This window comes from Esox lucius, chromosome 11, assembly GCF_011004845.1.
Source record: "Esox lucius isolate fEsoLuc1 chromosome 11, fEsoLuc1.pri, whole genome shotgun sequence".
NCBI lineage: Eukaryota > Metazoa > Chordata > Actinopteri > Esociformes > Esocidae > Esox > Esox lucius.
Genome location: NC_047579.1, coordinates 1,463,583 through 1,479,576, shown reverse-complemented (window position 1 = coordinate 1,479,576; position 15,994 = coordinate 1,463,583). Strand labels below are relative to the sequence as shown.

The window sequence follows — 15,994 nt, the reverse complement described above, 5'->3', positions numbered from 1 at the left end:
TTGTTGATGCTAGAGGTCAGAGGAGAATGGGCAGACTGATTCAAGCTGATAGAAGAGCAACTTTGACTGAAATAACTACTTATTACAACCGAGGTATGCAGCAAAGCATTTGTGAAGCCACAACACGCACAACCTTGAGGCGGATGGGCTACAACAGCAGAAGACCCCACCGGGTACCACTCCTCTCCACTACAAATAGGAAAAGAGGCTACAATTTGCACGAGCTCACCAAAATTGGATAGTTGAAGACTGGAAGAATGTTGCCTGGTCTGATGAGTCTCGATTTCTGTTGAGACATTCAAATGGTAGAGTCAGAATTTGGTGTAAACAGAATGAGAACATGGATCCATCATGCCTTGTTACCACTGTGCAGGCTGGTGGTGGTGGTGTAATGGTGTGGGGGATGTTTTCTGGGCACACTTTAGGCCCCTTAGTGCCAATTGGACATCGTTTAAATGCCTCGGCCTACCTGAGCATTGTTTCTGACCATGTCCATCCCTTTATGACCACCATGTACCCATCCTCAGGTGGCTATTTTCAGCAGGATAATGCACCATGTCACAAAGCTCGAATCATTTCAAATTGGTTTCTTGAACATGACAATGAGTTCACTGTACTGAAATGGCCCCCACAGTCACCAGATCTCAACCCAATAGAGCATCTTTGGGATGTGGTGGAACGGGAGCTTCATGCCCTGGATGTGCATCCCACAAATCTCCATTACTGCAAGATGCTATCCTATCAATATGGGCCAACATTTCTAAAGAATGCTTTCAGCACCTTGTTGAATCAATGAATGTAGTCCTCTCATCTTGGATTAAGAATTTGGGGCTAGTTGGTTTCTAGTGGAATCCGACTTGAGGGATCATTCCAGTTGAAACATCCGACTTGGAAACGGAAATTCCGACCTCCAAGTGGAATGCACATCTGGAACGCACCATAAAATAACACTCACCATCTTCACAGTCTGATTCTGCTATGATTGCTAAGTCAGACAGTTAATGTCTTGCACTCCCATTAGCTTAATGACAAGGAAATACAGAAATGAATACAGAAATAAAAGATTAAGGGAATGAATTAACAGGGAAATATATACTGAAAATAATAATTAGGAAAATATTTAAGTACAAATTCATGTTAGGTTTTACAAATGTGTTACTAATATTTATTTATGTTTACATTTATATTTAGTTGCATATAGATCTTGATTTATTATGTGTAAATATGTTTATTGAGACATTTATTTTTGGTCCTCCATATTTATGCACCCATAATGAGCTGTTGCTTTGAAAGTTTCTGACTTTAGTCTCCCTCTTCAGCAAGTGAAATGCATATTCAATGAGATTTAAATCAGGAGACAGTCCTCCAAATAAACTCCTTGGTTGTATTTGCAGCATGTTTTTGTAATTATGCGTTGCATTGTGTTTTTTACAACTACAAAACTCAAGAAACATCTAAAGGCTAAAAGCAGCTCCTAACTTGCTGATTTAGGAGTACTTTTTTTTTTTATGGGCGTGTCAGTCCTAATTTTAGGACTCCTACATTTTTGGTCTAAGAGTATTTCACAGAGCGTTTTAACACTAAAACCAGCTCCTAAATCTGGGTAAAGTTAATAGAATTCAAGGACTCCTAAGTCACTAAGACCAAGTCACAAACAATCCTAAAAGGGCTGCTGCCATAAATCCGTCTCGTAATCAGGTTAAAATTATTGTAACACTTATTGATACTGAGCTTTGAACAAGGTATTGCCTTAATCGCGAGGGTATTATGATCATAGTAGAGCTAGTCAGGGATGCTGTCACTTCATCAACAAACAGAAACAACCCAATAATATCGGACATATGGGACAACTCTACTTAGCCACAGGGAAAATGCAGCTATGCAGCCCAGAAAAACGATGTATATCTCAGTCACATGTCAGTAGAATATTACATCAAACAATAAATGCTCTCCACAGACCCCATATTGTGTGACAAATTATTCGGTTTCCTCATGATATTCACCAACTACAAAAAAACTAAGCAGACTTCATGGTCATAGCTCGACCATGAATGAATTATTGCTCCATCAAAAGATGAATGCACATCTCTTTATGAGCTGCCAGGCATGTAAGAGGTAAGGTCAAATGTTTTGTGAATACGGCCCCTGGTCATTTTCTCTGCACTGGTCTGTCAACTCCTGTAGTTTTCTTTGGTGGACCGGTTGTTGCAGATTGCTGAACGGTTTCTGGCTGTTTTGGGTTATCCCAAACTGTTGATTTGGCTCTGCCCATTTTTTATGCTATGGTTCTGAGTTCCTGTTTTCTTTTAGCATCCAAATCACTTGCTTTTTCTTTAATAGACAGCTCATGAGTCTTTATTTTCTTTCCACTAAAGCAAGAAATACAGTGGTGCAATATCAGCAACAGTGATGTGGGTTATATTTATGTGCATTTAGTTATGTTGTCTATGTCAATTTGTTAAAACAGTAATGTGCTTTTTTCACACCTAAAACCTAACAGTACCCTTCGGCCTCTGATCTCATTACCATCCATTGTTGTTCTGCATTGAAACAAGGAATTTAACAACTCACAAATCTTCATTCAGGTTTCCTAAATAGCTGCAGGCACTAACAGTGTATTTCAGAAGAAAGGAAGGGCACACAGAAGCAGTTCCATTTTAACCAATGAGGACTATGTATTATTTTCTCTATTTCTATTAAATGAACATGCCATTTTTAAAAATTAATTCCACCAAGTTCAATGATCTATTTTGTTTTAAATAAGAATGAAACTAACTTAAATTCAGATCAAGCCAACTGGAAGGACATGATCTACAAAAACCTTGTCACACAAAATGGGTTATGACATGTTGGTCTTCAGTGGTGTACATTAGAATGGAAGTCAGTTATTTTTGCTTTTATTGCTTTATAACAGAGGTAGAAATCAAATGGCTCAAAGGAAATAAGAATGCCAATGAATATGCTCTGACTGCTAAGAGAGACATCTTGTGGTCAGGATTAGATTGGGGGAAAATGTGTTCAGATATTTACACTTACTAACCTTCAAATAAATGTTTTCATTATATGGATTACTAAAACACGGGACAATTTTTTTTAAATTAAGCCATGCAGTGTTACATTATCAGCAGTTAGATTTAAGAATGTTCTGACAGATGAAACAGTTCATATGACTGTCTGGCTGTGGTGAAATGGACTACGAAAATAATACATGTGCATTGAGCCATGCAATGGCTTTTTACTAGCTAGCACATGTGCATTGTTTTGATCTGTGGAATAATACATAGATAAACGGTTAATCACAATACTTCCTACCAACATCAATGCTCTAAAAACACTCCCAACGGTAAACTTTACAGCTTATAGGCAAGTCAAGCATTGTTGCACACAATACACACATTGCATATTTGTTTATAGACAAACATTACACACATTCAGAAGAATTATCAAAAGGACCAGATATCAGATCAGTCCATGGGCTCAAACAGCTTCATTCTCTCTTGTACAGAAAGACCTTCCTTCAGGCTCTGGCAGGTGGATATGTAGGGGAAAAATAAGTTACAAAATTATTTCTTTTTTAGTTACTGCATAGAATACTATTCAAATTGTGTTGGGTGAGTTACAACTGTGTTTGCAGATGACCTCTCACCTTTGACCGGCCCACTCTGATCTGCCTGGTAAGGGTCGACCTCTCCTTCAAGAAATCAGGGTTGTTTGTCGACGTCCCTATTCCTATTATGTATACATTGAAAAACAAGGCTTTACGTCAAGTGATATTTTGCATGTGTGCGTGTGACCTACACTTTGTGGGGTTGGTAGCGTGCACTTCTCACCGTATGCCGGAGCAGCAGTGGGGCTGTTGACACTACATTCTTCATCACTAGGAGAACCGGTTGCAGTCCGGACCTCATCTTGCGATTTGGTGATGTCACATTGGACCTTGAACCGGCTGACATCAAACTCTGCATACAAGGCTTTGAGCTTGTCTGTGGTGTATTCCTTGTCCTGCATACGCACAGGAAGGATTGACACCTTGTTTGATGACCAGACTATTGATATAATCCAGGTACATTTTAGCAAATACACACTATTTCAGAAACTTATAGGATGGGACATCACCTACTGAAAGATATATTTCTGTTTTTACTATGTTACACCTCATTTTTCACTTTTATTTTTGAAGTGTCATCCAAACAGTTGTTTAAGTCAAAGTTCCATTTCTAAAATATATTTGTCCATCTTTGCGGGGCCTGTTTAGATTCTTATTTCTAGGTGTTTTTCTTTCCCCCAAAATAACGTAGTTCTGCATTTTAAGAAAACAGAGTCATGTAGCTACTTCAGCTGTGGTATGTTCAATGTTGTTCCCCTCCCTGTTGAAATGGAGTAGGCATCATCCTTTGCATGTCAACACAGGCTGCGTAGACATACTGAAATACAGATTAAATAGTGTAGTGATGAAAGAGGCATCAACACTGTATTAGGCTTAACAACAAGGCTCTGAGGAATTTTGGTGGTGAATGTGGCTACACGAGACTAGTACTGCATGGATTTAGAAATGAGTTCCAAGACAAGGGCAAAGCAGGAAGTGAAGTTCAAGTGACACATTTACGATCATAATAGTGGAAATAGATGTTTTTGCATTGACATGCCTTTATATACCTCAAAGACATGGAAGGGTTGTGTAGTGGGTTATGTAGTTTGTGGGGACCTTTTGAAGTATTTTTTTGCTGTGTCTGGCGACTACAGTATATGGCTTGTGCACACAACTAGAAAGCCAAATTCATTACAAAAATGGAACTTTGATCAAAACTAATGTCTGGAAGATGCTTCAACACTAAATGGAAAATTAGGTCTAACAAGCTAGAAAGAAAAAGAAAGAAAAATATCCCTTTTATCCCTTTATATTAAAGAAAAAGATTACGTGATCCCTTAAGTGACAATAACCTTTAATTCCAGACACCTTTTAACTGGTCAAAAGTATTTTACAGTGGGGAGGGCAAGGAAGTGTCTGGTATAAATGGGAGTCTGAGTTTTTTCTGAAATGATTGGAGGTAAATGTACCCTCAGAGCAGCTTTCAGTTCCTCCTTCAAAGACTGAGTCTCCTGTTTGAGCCACTGCAGCTCTGTGTCCCTTACCCGTAGGATCACCTTTAACACAACACAGAGGATTAAAATCACATGAGCATTAGGATAATTTGTCAGTAGTGGCTGTAAAAGTTATGATGTACCATAAGCCATAACAACTTTTTTTTTATAAATAACATTTAGAAGGAACTATCTATTGTTGAATAATCTTTTAAGTGACTGAGTATGTATAATATAAAGTTTGCTATAATGAGAGTACCTCAAGTTCGTAGAGGTCTTTTCCCTGAAAGGCAGTGGTGGACAGTTCCCCGCTGAAACGGGAATGCATTTGAGAGATCTCCTCGGTTAACTTCTGTGTCAACTCCTAAATTAAGAAGTTAGGAAGAATGACTGTCATCAGACACCAACATCAAATAAGCTTCTTTTTAACCAACTGCAAAGACCAGTTTTTCAAAAATAATCCCTTTGGATTTTGACTTTAGGATTGGATTAAAACACTGAAATGTACTGTAATTAATGGGATTGGATTACATGCATAAAAGTGATATAAGTAAGTGGGGCAAAAGTATTTAGTCAGCCACCAATTGTGCAAGTTCTCCCACTTAAAAAGATGAGAGAGGCCTGTAATTTTCATCATAGGTACACTTCAACTATGAGAGACAAAATTAGGAAAAAAATCCAGAAAATCACATTGTAGGATTTTTAATGAATTTATTGGTAAATTATGATGGAAAATAAGTATTTGGTCAATAACAAAAGTTAATCTCAATACTTTGTTATACAGGAAAAGTATGAGCATGTACAGCACTCAATACTTAGTTGGGGCTCCTTTTGCCTGAATTACTGCAGCAATGCGGCGTGGCATGGAGTCAATCAGTCTGTGGCACTGCTCAGGTGTTATGAGAGCCCAGATTGCTCTGACAGTGGCCTTCAGGTCTGGCGTATCGTATCTTCCTCTTCACAATATCCCATAGATTTTCTATAGGTCAGGGGAGTTTGCTGGCCAATTAAGAACAGGTATACCATGGTCCTTAAACCAGGTACTGGTAGCTTTGGCACTGTGTGCAGGTGCCAAGTCCTGTTGGAAAATGAAATCTGCATCTCCATAAAGTTGGTCAGCAGCAGGAAGCATGAAGTGCTCTAAAACTTCCTGGTAGACGGCTCCATTGACCTTGGACCTCAGGAAACACAGTGGACCAACACCAGCAGATGACACCCCAAACCATCACTGACTGTGGAAACTTTACACTGGACTTCAAGCAATGTGGATTCTGTGCCTCTCCTCTCTTCCTCCAGACTCTGGGACCTTGATTTCCAAAGGAAATGCAAAATGTACTTTCATCAGAGAACATAACTCTGCAGCAGTCCAGTCCTTTTTGTCTTTAGCCCAGTCTGACGCTGTGTCTTGTTCCAGAGTGGCTTGACACAAGGAATTACGACAGCTGAAACCCATGTCTTGCATACGTCTGTGCGTGGTGGTTCTTGAAGCACTGACTCCAGCTGCAGTCCACTCTTTGTGAATCTCCCCCACATTTTTGAATGGGTTTTGTTTCACAATCCTCTCCAGGGTGCGGTTATCCCTATTGCTTGTACACTTTTTTTCTACCACATCTTTTCCTTCCCTTCACCTCTCTATTAATGTGCTTGGAACAGCCAGCCTCTTTAGCTATGACCTTTTATGTCTTGCCCTCCTTGTGCAAGGTGTCAATGGTCGTCTTTTGGACAGCTGTCAAGTCAGCAGTCTTCCCCATGGTTGTGTAGCCTATAGAACTAGACTGAGAGACCATTTAAAGGCCTTTGCAGGTGTTTTGGGTTAATTAGCTGATTAGAGTATGGCACCAAGTGTCTTCAATATTGAATCTTTTCACAATATTCTAATTTTCTGAATTTGGGGTTTTCATTAGTTGTCATGTCTAATCATCAAGATTTTAGGAAATAAACACTTGAAATATATCAGTCTGTGTGGAATGAATGTATAGATTATACAATTTCACTTTTTGAATGGAATTACTGAAATAAATCAACTTTTTGATGATATTCTAATTATATGACCAGCACCTGTATACCCTTTGTTGGCAATGACAGAGGTCAAACGTTTTCTGTAAGTCTTCACAAGATTTTCACACACTGTTGCTGGTATTTTGGCCCATTCCTCCATGCAGATCTCCTCTAGAGCAGTTATGTTTTGGGGCATCCCTGCTTTCCTCCTCTACACCATGTGTCAGTGTCAGTGCCACCATATGCTCTGCTGGTACAGCTACAACCCCCACTCATTGGCCCTCATTTATCAAAAGTGCGTACACCAAATTTCCAGCGTACACCTGGCGTACACCCAAAACCACAGTGACTTTGAGATTTATCAATATGGACGTTGGCGTACGGCACTCTCAAATCCTACGCCAGCTCAGGAGGTGGTGTACGCACGTGTTGAGTTAGTGCGGAAATGCGCAGAAAAAAAAATCCTAACGCACTGACAAACTAAAAGATATGATATATTATGACCCACTGTAAAAAAAACAACAACATAATTACAAACTTCAGTGTTTATTTTTGTTCAACATGGACTTCAAGGTTTCATTTGTGTGACCTTACCAAAGCATTTGACTTATATGTATTCCTTCAGATGCGAGCCTGTGCGCTTTACATGACGTTTCAGGGTTAGGCCCGGCAGTTGTGCATGGACTGGTTTCAGTAATAAAAGGCTTTAAATTACCAAAATATAATTCAGACTGACAAAATAATAAAAATGACATTCTTCTTCTTTTAAATAATAATAGAAATAATAATAATAACGACATTCTTCTTCTAAATAACAATAAACGTCATTAATAATAAATATCATGAAATAATAAGACGAATATTACAAATTGTCATGCAATTATTAATGTGAATGAATGGTACTCCACATCACATCATCATCTTTTATTCCGCTTTTTAAACTGCCAAATGAAACAATTTTATTTCTTTCTACCTCCCTGGTGATCGTCTCAATCTCCACGTCAGAGAAGTTTCTCTTTTTTGCCGTCTTCCGTGTGTCCATGGCGTAAAATGAGGACGTGGGGGAAGCGGAGACTTGAATATATAGGGGCGTGTTATTCTAATGACGATCGTTTTCAGCCGCGGCATTTATCAAGGGAAGGTATTGCGTACACCTGGATTTTAAAGGTACGCACAGCTTCATAAATCAGGCGGTGAGAGGAGTTTAAGCAAAATCTTACGCCAACATATACGCCCGTTTCTACGCAAGAATGATAAATGAGGGCCATTGTCATCGGCCTCTCCATGACTCTCACAAAGGTTATGCAGAGCACAGAAAGTCAGCACCATAGATTTGACCAGTTTAACATCAAAGTCATTTCGTTTCAAGAGGCAACACCACCTCCCCTTTAGTCTACCAATAGCATTTCCACCACTTCCCGTGCTCAGGATATTTTCCTGTTGTAGATCTGCTGTTCTGCTCTTAGGGGGGGGAGGATCAGAGAATGGTTTGCAGAGTAAAATGCCAGCAACAATTGCAAATACATAGTGCCCCTTGATTTTTTTGCATATAGTCACTCTATCAACTCTCCTGAACATTTCCTACAATAGATTCACTGCGGCATATATAATAGTTTTTTTCTGTATGTATCCCATGTAATACTAATTGAACTGACAAATCATAGACCATTGAGGATTCTTGTTCTATTTTTATCCAATAGCCAAAGTCCAGATATATTACTTTGGAGAAGCCAGAAAATGAACCAGGCAAGTTCTGCTGGCCCACAATTTGAAGGGATGAATGTTGTTGTCGCTGGCTGGTTTAGATCAGCGGCTTTTCTTTGGGGCAGACTGTCTTCAACCACTACGCTATTTGAACAGCTGGTCGTGTTGGACACAATAAGTGTCTACTGCCATGCAAAGACAAAAGGCCACAGCTTCGAAAATGTCGAAAATGTGTTAGTCATTTTTGGAACATGAAATATGTGCTTTATTGTGTGGACAAATATCTTGAGTACATTTTTTTTTTTAAATACTCTTGTCTTTGCTGTAAATTCCAAAAGCCCTAGAGAAGCCAAGGCAGAACCCCCTAACATCAGTTATAGTTATTTGTCTTTGTTTCACTGCACTCCTGAACGCTCAAATTGCTGCACATCAAAGTGCAGTTACTGTTTACCGCTCTGGAGTTAGGTATTAGGCTGAAGATTTTACTACGCCTACGAGCCGCTAAATGCCTCTGCTGCTCCGAAGGGGATGCTCGGCGTGTTGGCCTTAAATGTAACTTATGTTCAAGTCACCACCACAAATGTTATAGAAATGGGATAGAAGCATGTTCATTTGCCACCATGTTCGGTTGAGTTTGATGCTTCGAACATAACTCACTCATCTGAAGCGAACTTCTGACTGTAAACAGTAGATAAATTATGTTAAATTATTTGATTTCAACCTAAAACAGCTGCAGAAACATGTTGGTTTGGGTTGAATTAAACGTATTTCAGCATATCCTGCTCAGAGGAATGGAGATTTAATAATAATTTGTTTCTTTTTTTAAGTTGAATCAATTTTTTACTGACTTCATTGTGAGATTAATAGGCCAGAGACTAAATCTGTTTTGAAATAATTCAGCGATATCGCATTTAGAAACAGAACATGTATGTAGATGTTCATTTACTGTAACCTATAGATGACAAAATAATTTCCCCCCCCCTGCTTATATATAGCAACCACCCACTGGACCACCGCTATCACCTCCTAATGGTGTAGTGGTTAGAGAATTTCTCCTTAGAAATAAATCATGGCATGTTCACGGCTTGTCTCATGTAATGCATTTTTTTGTGAAATGCACATTCATGTACACTGATCAGCCGTAACATTATGACCACCGACAGGTGAAGTGAATAACACTGGGTGGGATATATTAGGCAGCAATTGAACATTGTCCTGGTATCGGCAGATTATAAGGTTACTCATTAATCTGCGCATCTGTAAAACTAATCTATTGTCTATCCCAATGCTGTAAAAGCTCTTTAGAGTTCAAGAGGTCACCCATGTGGGGAAGGACAGCTTGCCCCTTGTGTGAAGCCTAAGTATTGACAGAACAAAGGGAATGTGTTTTATTGACAAGACAGATAGGCAGCATCTTACCTCACCCCTTTTAACTGTAATAAATACGGACTGTTCATGTATCTACTTCAGAGACTCCTCAGATTATTATTCCGTAAGCGTTTGACGCGTCTCCCTATTTGCAAATAAACTTTTAATTGTGCCAAGGGAATTTTGTCTCTGTACTTACTCCTTTAAGAGTGTTGATCGATGGAATTACCATCACATTTTGGGAGCTCGTCCTTGGTTACTTAACCTGGTGTCTTGAAATCATATCCTAGCGAGTCAACCGCACATGGCAAATCCTCCCCAGCTCGTGGACTGGCTGCGAAAGAGGTGAGAGTCAGGGCGCCCGGCTTAAATTATTTTCGGGATTCATCAGTACAGGTACCCGGGCTGAAATGTTGAACTCAGGAGGTAAGAGCGCCACACAGTTACGGTTGGGCCGCAAGGTTAAAAACCTGCCGTTGAGGTTGGACCTTATCAATAAAATCTGCAGCAAAGGTTGGACCTTTTAAGAGGTTGGACCTTTTTAGGTCTGCAGTAAAGGTTGGATCTTTGAAACTGGATTTACTTGGTGAATTGGGAACATGGGTAAGTGCGGCAGTAAGCCATTGATCGTCCCTCATAATTACAGGGACCGAAACAAAAAAAAGTCTATGTGAAGTTTATGGTGTCTGGACAGTTTCGTTCAGAGACTGATGCCCGGCTTACCAGGCAGGTTGGATGAATATGACCGTGGTAACGTACGGAAGTGATGATATTAATTTGTTTTGAAGGCCTAGGCTATGGTATGTAGAACATCTTGTGTGTGGTTTATTGATCTGTGTTTAGTAGTTGTTTTTCCTCAGGTTGTATCTTCCCTCTAAACCGCCCCCTCCCTCCCACGGTGTTCCGCCAAACCGATTGCTGGGACTCCTTGGAGTTTTGCATTGTCCCACCCCGCACGGCGACACTGCATCGGTGGAGAAAATGTCCCTAAAATCTACGTAGCCTACCCCGCTGGTGACCGGGATTGCCCCCAACTAATTTCGCTCTATGGACCTTTTTGTTGTGAACGTGGTGATGCAGTGGGCCGTCTGGAGGCCGTTTTGCTCCACTTTGGAAGTGCTGAGAGAGTCTACGCGGATCAAGAAAATGTCCAAAACGTGGGAGAAGTACACACCAGATCCGTAATCTCTGTTGGTCAGGCCGGTGTTTGCAGTGTCTAAGACCAAAGCAGACTACAGACCCGGGGTTGAGGAAGAAACTATGCTAACCCCTATGTTTCAATTTATGAATCTACCACTAGACATTCGACTGGACATTGGATTTGGGAAGATACCCATGGGAATCAAGACAAGAGCTGTTTAGATGTAGTGTTCCCGCAAGAATAGAGACAGTTCCTGTGTGCAACCCAACGGGAGCACACAGGAATGTTAAACCGCCTGAGGGAGGGTGTTGACGGTCAGAGGAGACGGACCAGAGAGCATCAACTGGTGAGATCATTGCTTAACATAACCCTGGTTTTTCTCTGACATATTTAGAGTATACAGAATTTATACCTTTTCAGGATTTATAAACTAGGTTTCGTTAAGTCAGGATGTTGGTTTTGAGTAAGTGTGGTTTGAAAATGGTGAAAGAGATTTTTTGGACAGGTGAATATGTATTCTGGTCTTTTTGGGTAAACGGGAAGTACATCTTATGCCACATGACAACTGGATCCGTCAGGTCTGTGCAGTCCAGGTGGCTGCTACAGATCCTAGGTTTGCGGATGTTCAACTCTCCCTGTGGTCACAACATAACTATGATGTTGGGCTAATAAACCATGCACAGACTCTTGTACTTACACCTAGAGGACCCCATAGACCATGCCAGGCTCAATACCCACTGTAAGCAGAGGCTATTGAAGGGGTAGCTCTTGTGTTTAAAGTGTTGTTAGAGAACAGCATAATTGTTCCATGTCCAAACAGCCCCTGTCGCACTCCTTTTTTCCCAGTAAAGAAAGCCAAGGTTGTAGGACAACCTGTGGTTTGGCGGTTTGTGCAAGATCTTAAAAAAGTTAAACTGCGGCAGTTAGACTGCAAGATGGAGTAGAGATTGTTCCTGTGTATAATGGTTTTCGGATATTGAATTGTGTATATCTGGTTGTGGTCGATTGTATACAAGAATAATGTCTTAAATTTAATTAGAGGGATAGATTGGAAATTGGTACAATGATGCTTTCCTAATTTGGTCTTGTGGTTTCATTACAAAAGGTTTAAAATATTGTTTCTCTCTCCTTGTATGGAGTAGAATGAATGAGAAAACACACGCTGTTTCCCATGTAGCCTGGATTTGCATCCGATATAGTCATAGCGTGCAAAAGAGGGTAAAATAGCCGAAACCTGTCAAACGCTTTAAGAGTGTTGATCGATGGAATTACCATCACACTACCTATAATGAAAACAACGACTCCAATCATTCTATGGCTGGTTCGTTTCTTTAGAAAATAATAACTGTATAAAACGGTCACATAACACAATTATTCTCTTAAATATATGAGATTCATGGTATTACAGAGTGGCAATATATTGTTGTGCAATGGCTGAAAAGTACAGAGTGGATAAATATTTCTGAGAGAAAAATTTGAATATCTGTGAGGGGAATTTAACCGGGGTAAAAATGTTAAAGGTTGGCAATGTTCCCATGAGACCAAAGGGTACGGCAGCTCCGTTTCATCTCCAAATGCAACTTTTACCCCAGCCATTACATTTTTGCTGAAATATCATGGGCAATAGAACATTTATTAACTGAACTAAAGTGTACTATTGTTCAAAGATAACTGTAGCTGGTTGTCCATACAATAACAGTTGAATAGCTAACCACTAACAACGCAATGTGAACTATGCTATGTAAATCTAAATCAGAAGGGATATGTTCATTGTAGGTGCAGTTTGTCCATTGATATAGATCCCTTAAGCAGTTTAATTTAGACTTTCTATAATATAGCTACTGCAGCTTTTAGCCTGCAAAGGATTTGTCTGAACAAAAACCTAATTTGTTTTGTCTGTTGTGAGGATCAAACCCAGGTCAACAGTTTGGTAGTATGCATTTCTAACCAATGCAGTATTTCACATTGTTGTTTTTCTAAAAGACCACCTCCAAGAGGGACTTAGCGATGCATTCCCTTAATAGCGTCACTAGGCTTCAGGTGTACCAAACAGTTGGCATAACTTAATCAGATTCTGAGTGTCAAAAGATTGTATGTATGCAAAAGTCTAGATGTTTGGGCTATCACTGACTATTTTCCATGTCTCAACATGCAGATTTACCTCTCAGGAAAAGCATGGCTGCAACAGGTGAAGAGGGAACTATGCTTTGTTTAAGGGCACCCCACAGGCCCACCCCAGTTGGTTTGTGACTTCAATTTAATGTATCCACGTTCAGACACCTCAAATTTACTCACACCTTTTCCCAGGTGGCAGAAGGAGCCCAAGCATCCATGAGGTGAAGGGGGCTCAGGGTGTTAGCCTACTTGGACGACTGGCTTGTAGTTGTGCAGTCATGTCGGTAGGTGTCAACACACACATCTCTCTATCTCTCCTAGCTGAGTGCAATTGGCAAGAGAATTGAAAGAGGTTATAATACAGTATACCAGGGCTTTTCCTGTATATAAAACGCAAAGGCAACCACCTTCCCAAAATCTTGCACTGCTTCGCACCGCCAGCATTGTAAAACATTATTTTGCACTCATATATGAATTAGCAGCGAAATATTGCAGCAAATATGACGTTATGGGGTAATGTTTCATTTTGGCAGTGTTTCCAGATGGGAAGGTTTCCCATTCAATTGGGCAATTTTAAATGGGCCTGAACAGGTTCATTTACAGATAGGGTTGTATAGAAAAATAGCATTTGAGCGTTTTGTGAGTCTGTGAGAGATTTTCGATTTGAATGAAATCTGGCAACCTTGCATACAAGACCAAACCGGTCCTGACATTGCAGAGATGAGTAATGCCAGAAAAACAAGTGGATCCCAGTTTTTTATTTTTTTACACCCAAGCATAAAACGTAGTAATGCCTATTTTTTAAAGAGAGTTTGTGAGACAGATGAAGATAACTGGTGTAATATACAGTGTAAAACATTTTAAGTATGTTAATTTTATATTTAAGTCAATAACAATATAAATATATGAAAGTGAAGACACTGGATCAGTGCAAGTAGCAGAGCCAAGTAAAGCTGAAGGAAGTTGAGAGAGAAACTATGTAGGGTCAAGGCAAGGATGGAGAAAAAAAATGCAACAAGACTGTAATATACACAGCTCTGATGTTTTTTTTTTTATGCAAATCAAAAGAACAAGAACATAGCATAAAAAAAATTGAATTTTTTTGTGATTCCTAGATTTCTAAGCCTGTTGTGCAAAAGTCAAAGATGTGGAACAGTGAAACAACAGAGTGCATGTCTGGAATGCGTCTGGAATGCACTGAATGGAAAAATGTTATGTGTGCCACTAATGGTCTGGATGAGTACACTGATGCTGTGACATCATACATCAGCTTCTGTGAGGGCAGCTGCATACCAACACAGACCAGGGTAAGTTACAATAATGACCAACCTTGGTCCACAGCCAAACTCTGACGGTTACGTTCGGAAAAGAAGGCGTTCATGAGCTGGGAAGGAGACAGGTACAGAGGCTAAATACTGCTTTGGTAAGGTAGTGAAGGAAGCCAGGTGCTTGTATGGAGAGAAACTAAAACAACAGTTCTTGACCAACAACTCTGCTTCTGTTTGGAGTATAGGCTGGTTTTTATTTATTTTTTTAATACTGTTGAGAATCCTTTGCCAGCAATGAATGCTTGAAGTCTGGAATGCATGGACATCACTAAAACGCTAGGTTTCCTCCTTTGTGATGCTTTGCCTTTACTGCAGCTGTCTTCAGTTGTTGTTTGTTCGTGGGTCTTTCTGTATTAAGTTTTGTCTTCAGCAAGTGAAATGCATGCTCGATCGGGTTGAGATCAGGTGACTTCTTTGCCTTAAAAAATTCCTGGGTTGCTTTCGCTGTATGTTTTGTGTCATTGTCCATCTGTAAAGTGAAGCTTTGCTGAATTTGGCTGAATCTGATTGCAGGCCTTCTGTACCTAGAATTTCTAAACAAAAAGCTGGAGGCAGGGCTTTCTCTCATAGAGCTCCACTACTGTAGAATGATCTGCTAATTAAGGTTCGAAATACAGACTCAGTGCAAGCTTTCTAGTGTCTGCTAAAGACTCATCTCTTCAGCATGGTCTATTATTAAGTGCAGTCTGGCCCAGGGGTGTGAAGGTGAACGGAAAAGCTTGATACTATCCACCCTTGCTGTCTTGCCAGGTGTGCTCTCATTCCCACTGGGATGCCCGTTCTCCAATGCCATTTGGGGGCGGAGTCACTGGCTTGTTGTCTCTCCGTTGCGCCCGTTGTTCAATTGGAGTGAACTCTGTTGGCAATACTTGGCACTCATTTCAGGGTGGTTGCGATTGGTTGGTGTTTCTTTGGTTGATGCTTGGCAATGTGGGCGGATAGACTTCTTGCCTGTTGGGCCCTGTCCGAGGCCTCCTCCGGATTGGGCCACAGTGTCACTGGACCCCCCTGTCTCAGCCCCAAGATTTTATGCTGCTATATTAATGTGCTGGGGGGAGTAGGGTCAGTTCTCTCCTGCTCTGTTCAAACTTATGAGCACATGAGGTTTTGGCCCACACCTCCCGAGTACCAGGCTCTAAAGACTCGTTGCTGCCACTGTCCAAAGTCCTTCTGCCTGTGTTGCAGATCAAGATGATGCCCAACAATTCCAGCTGCCAGAAATTCCATAACTCTTAAAATGTTCACCCGGCATAGCCAG

At 40.4% G+C, this 15,994-nt stretch overlaps 1 protein-coding gene across 3 annotated transcripts in view; it reads right to left on the bottom strand.

Moving 5' to 3' along the window:
• Nucleotides 1–760: 760 nt before the first annotated feature.
• The window catches only part of LOC105029103 (plectin), a 61,634-nt gene continuing 46,400 nt past the window's right edge, over nucleotides 761–15,994 (bottom strand). For all 3 annotated transcript variants that reach the window (XM_010902274.3, XM_010902276.3, XM_010902275.3), the window contains 5 exons: nucleotides 5,342–5,446; nucleotides 5,059–5,145; nucleotides 3,831–4,002; nucleotides 3,647–3,729; nucleotides 761–3,524 (listed from right to left, as the gene is read on the bottom strand). In XM_010902274.3, coding sequence (XP_010900576.2) covers nucleotides 3,465–3,524; nucleotides 3,647–3,729; nucleotides 3,831–4,002; nucleotides 5,059–5,145; nucleotides 5,342–5,446 — 507 coding nt within the window. In that variant the 3' untranslated portion in view covers nucleotides 761–3,464. The remainder of the gene's footprint in view (nucleotides 3,525–3,646; nucleotides 3,730–3,830; nucleotides 4,003–5,058; nucleotides 5,146–5,341; nucleotides 5,447–15,994) is intronic.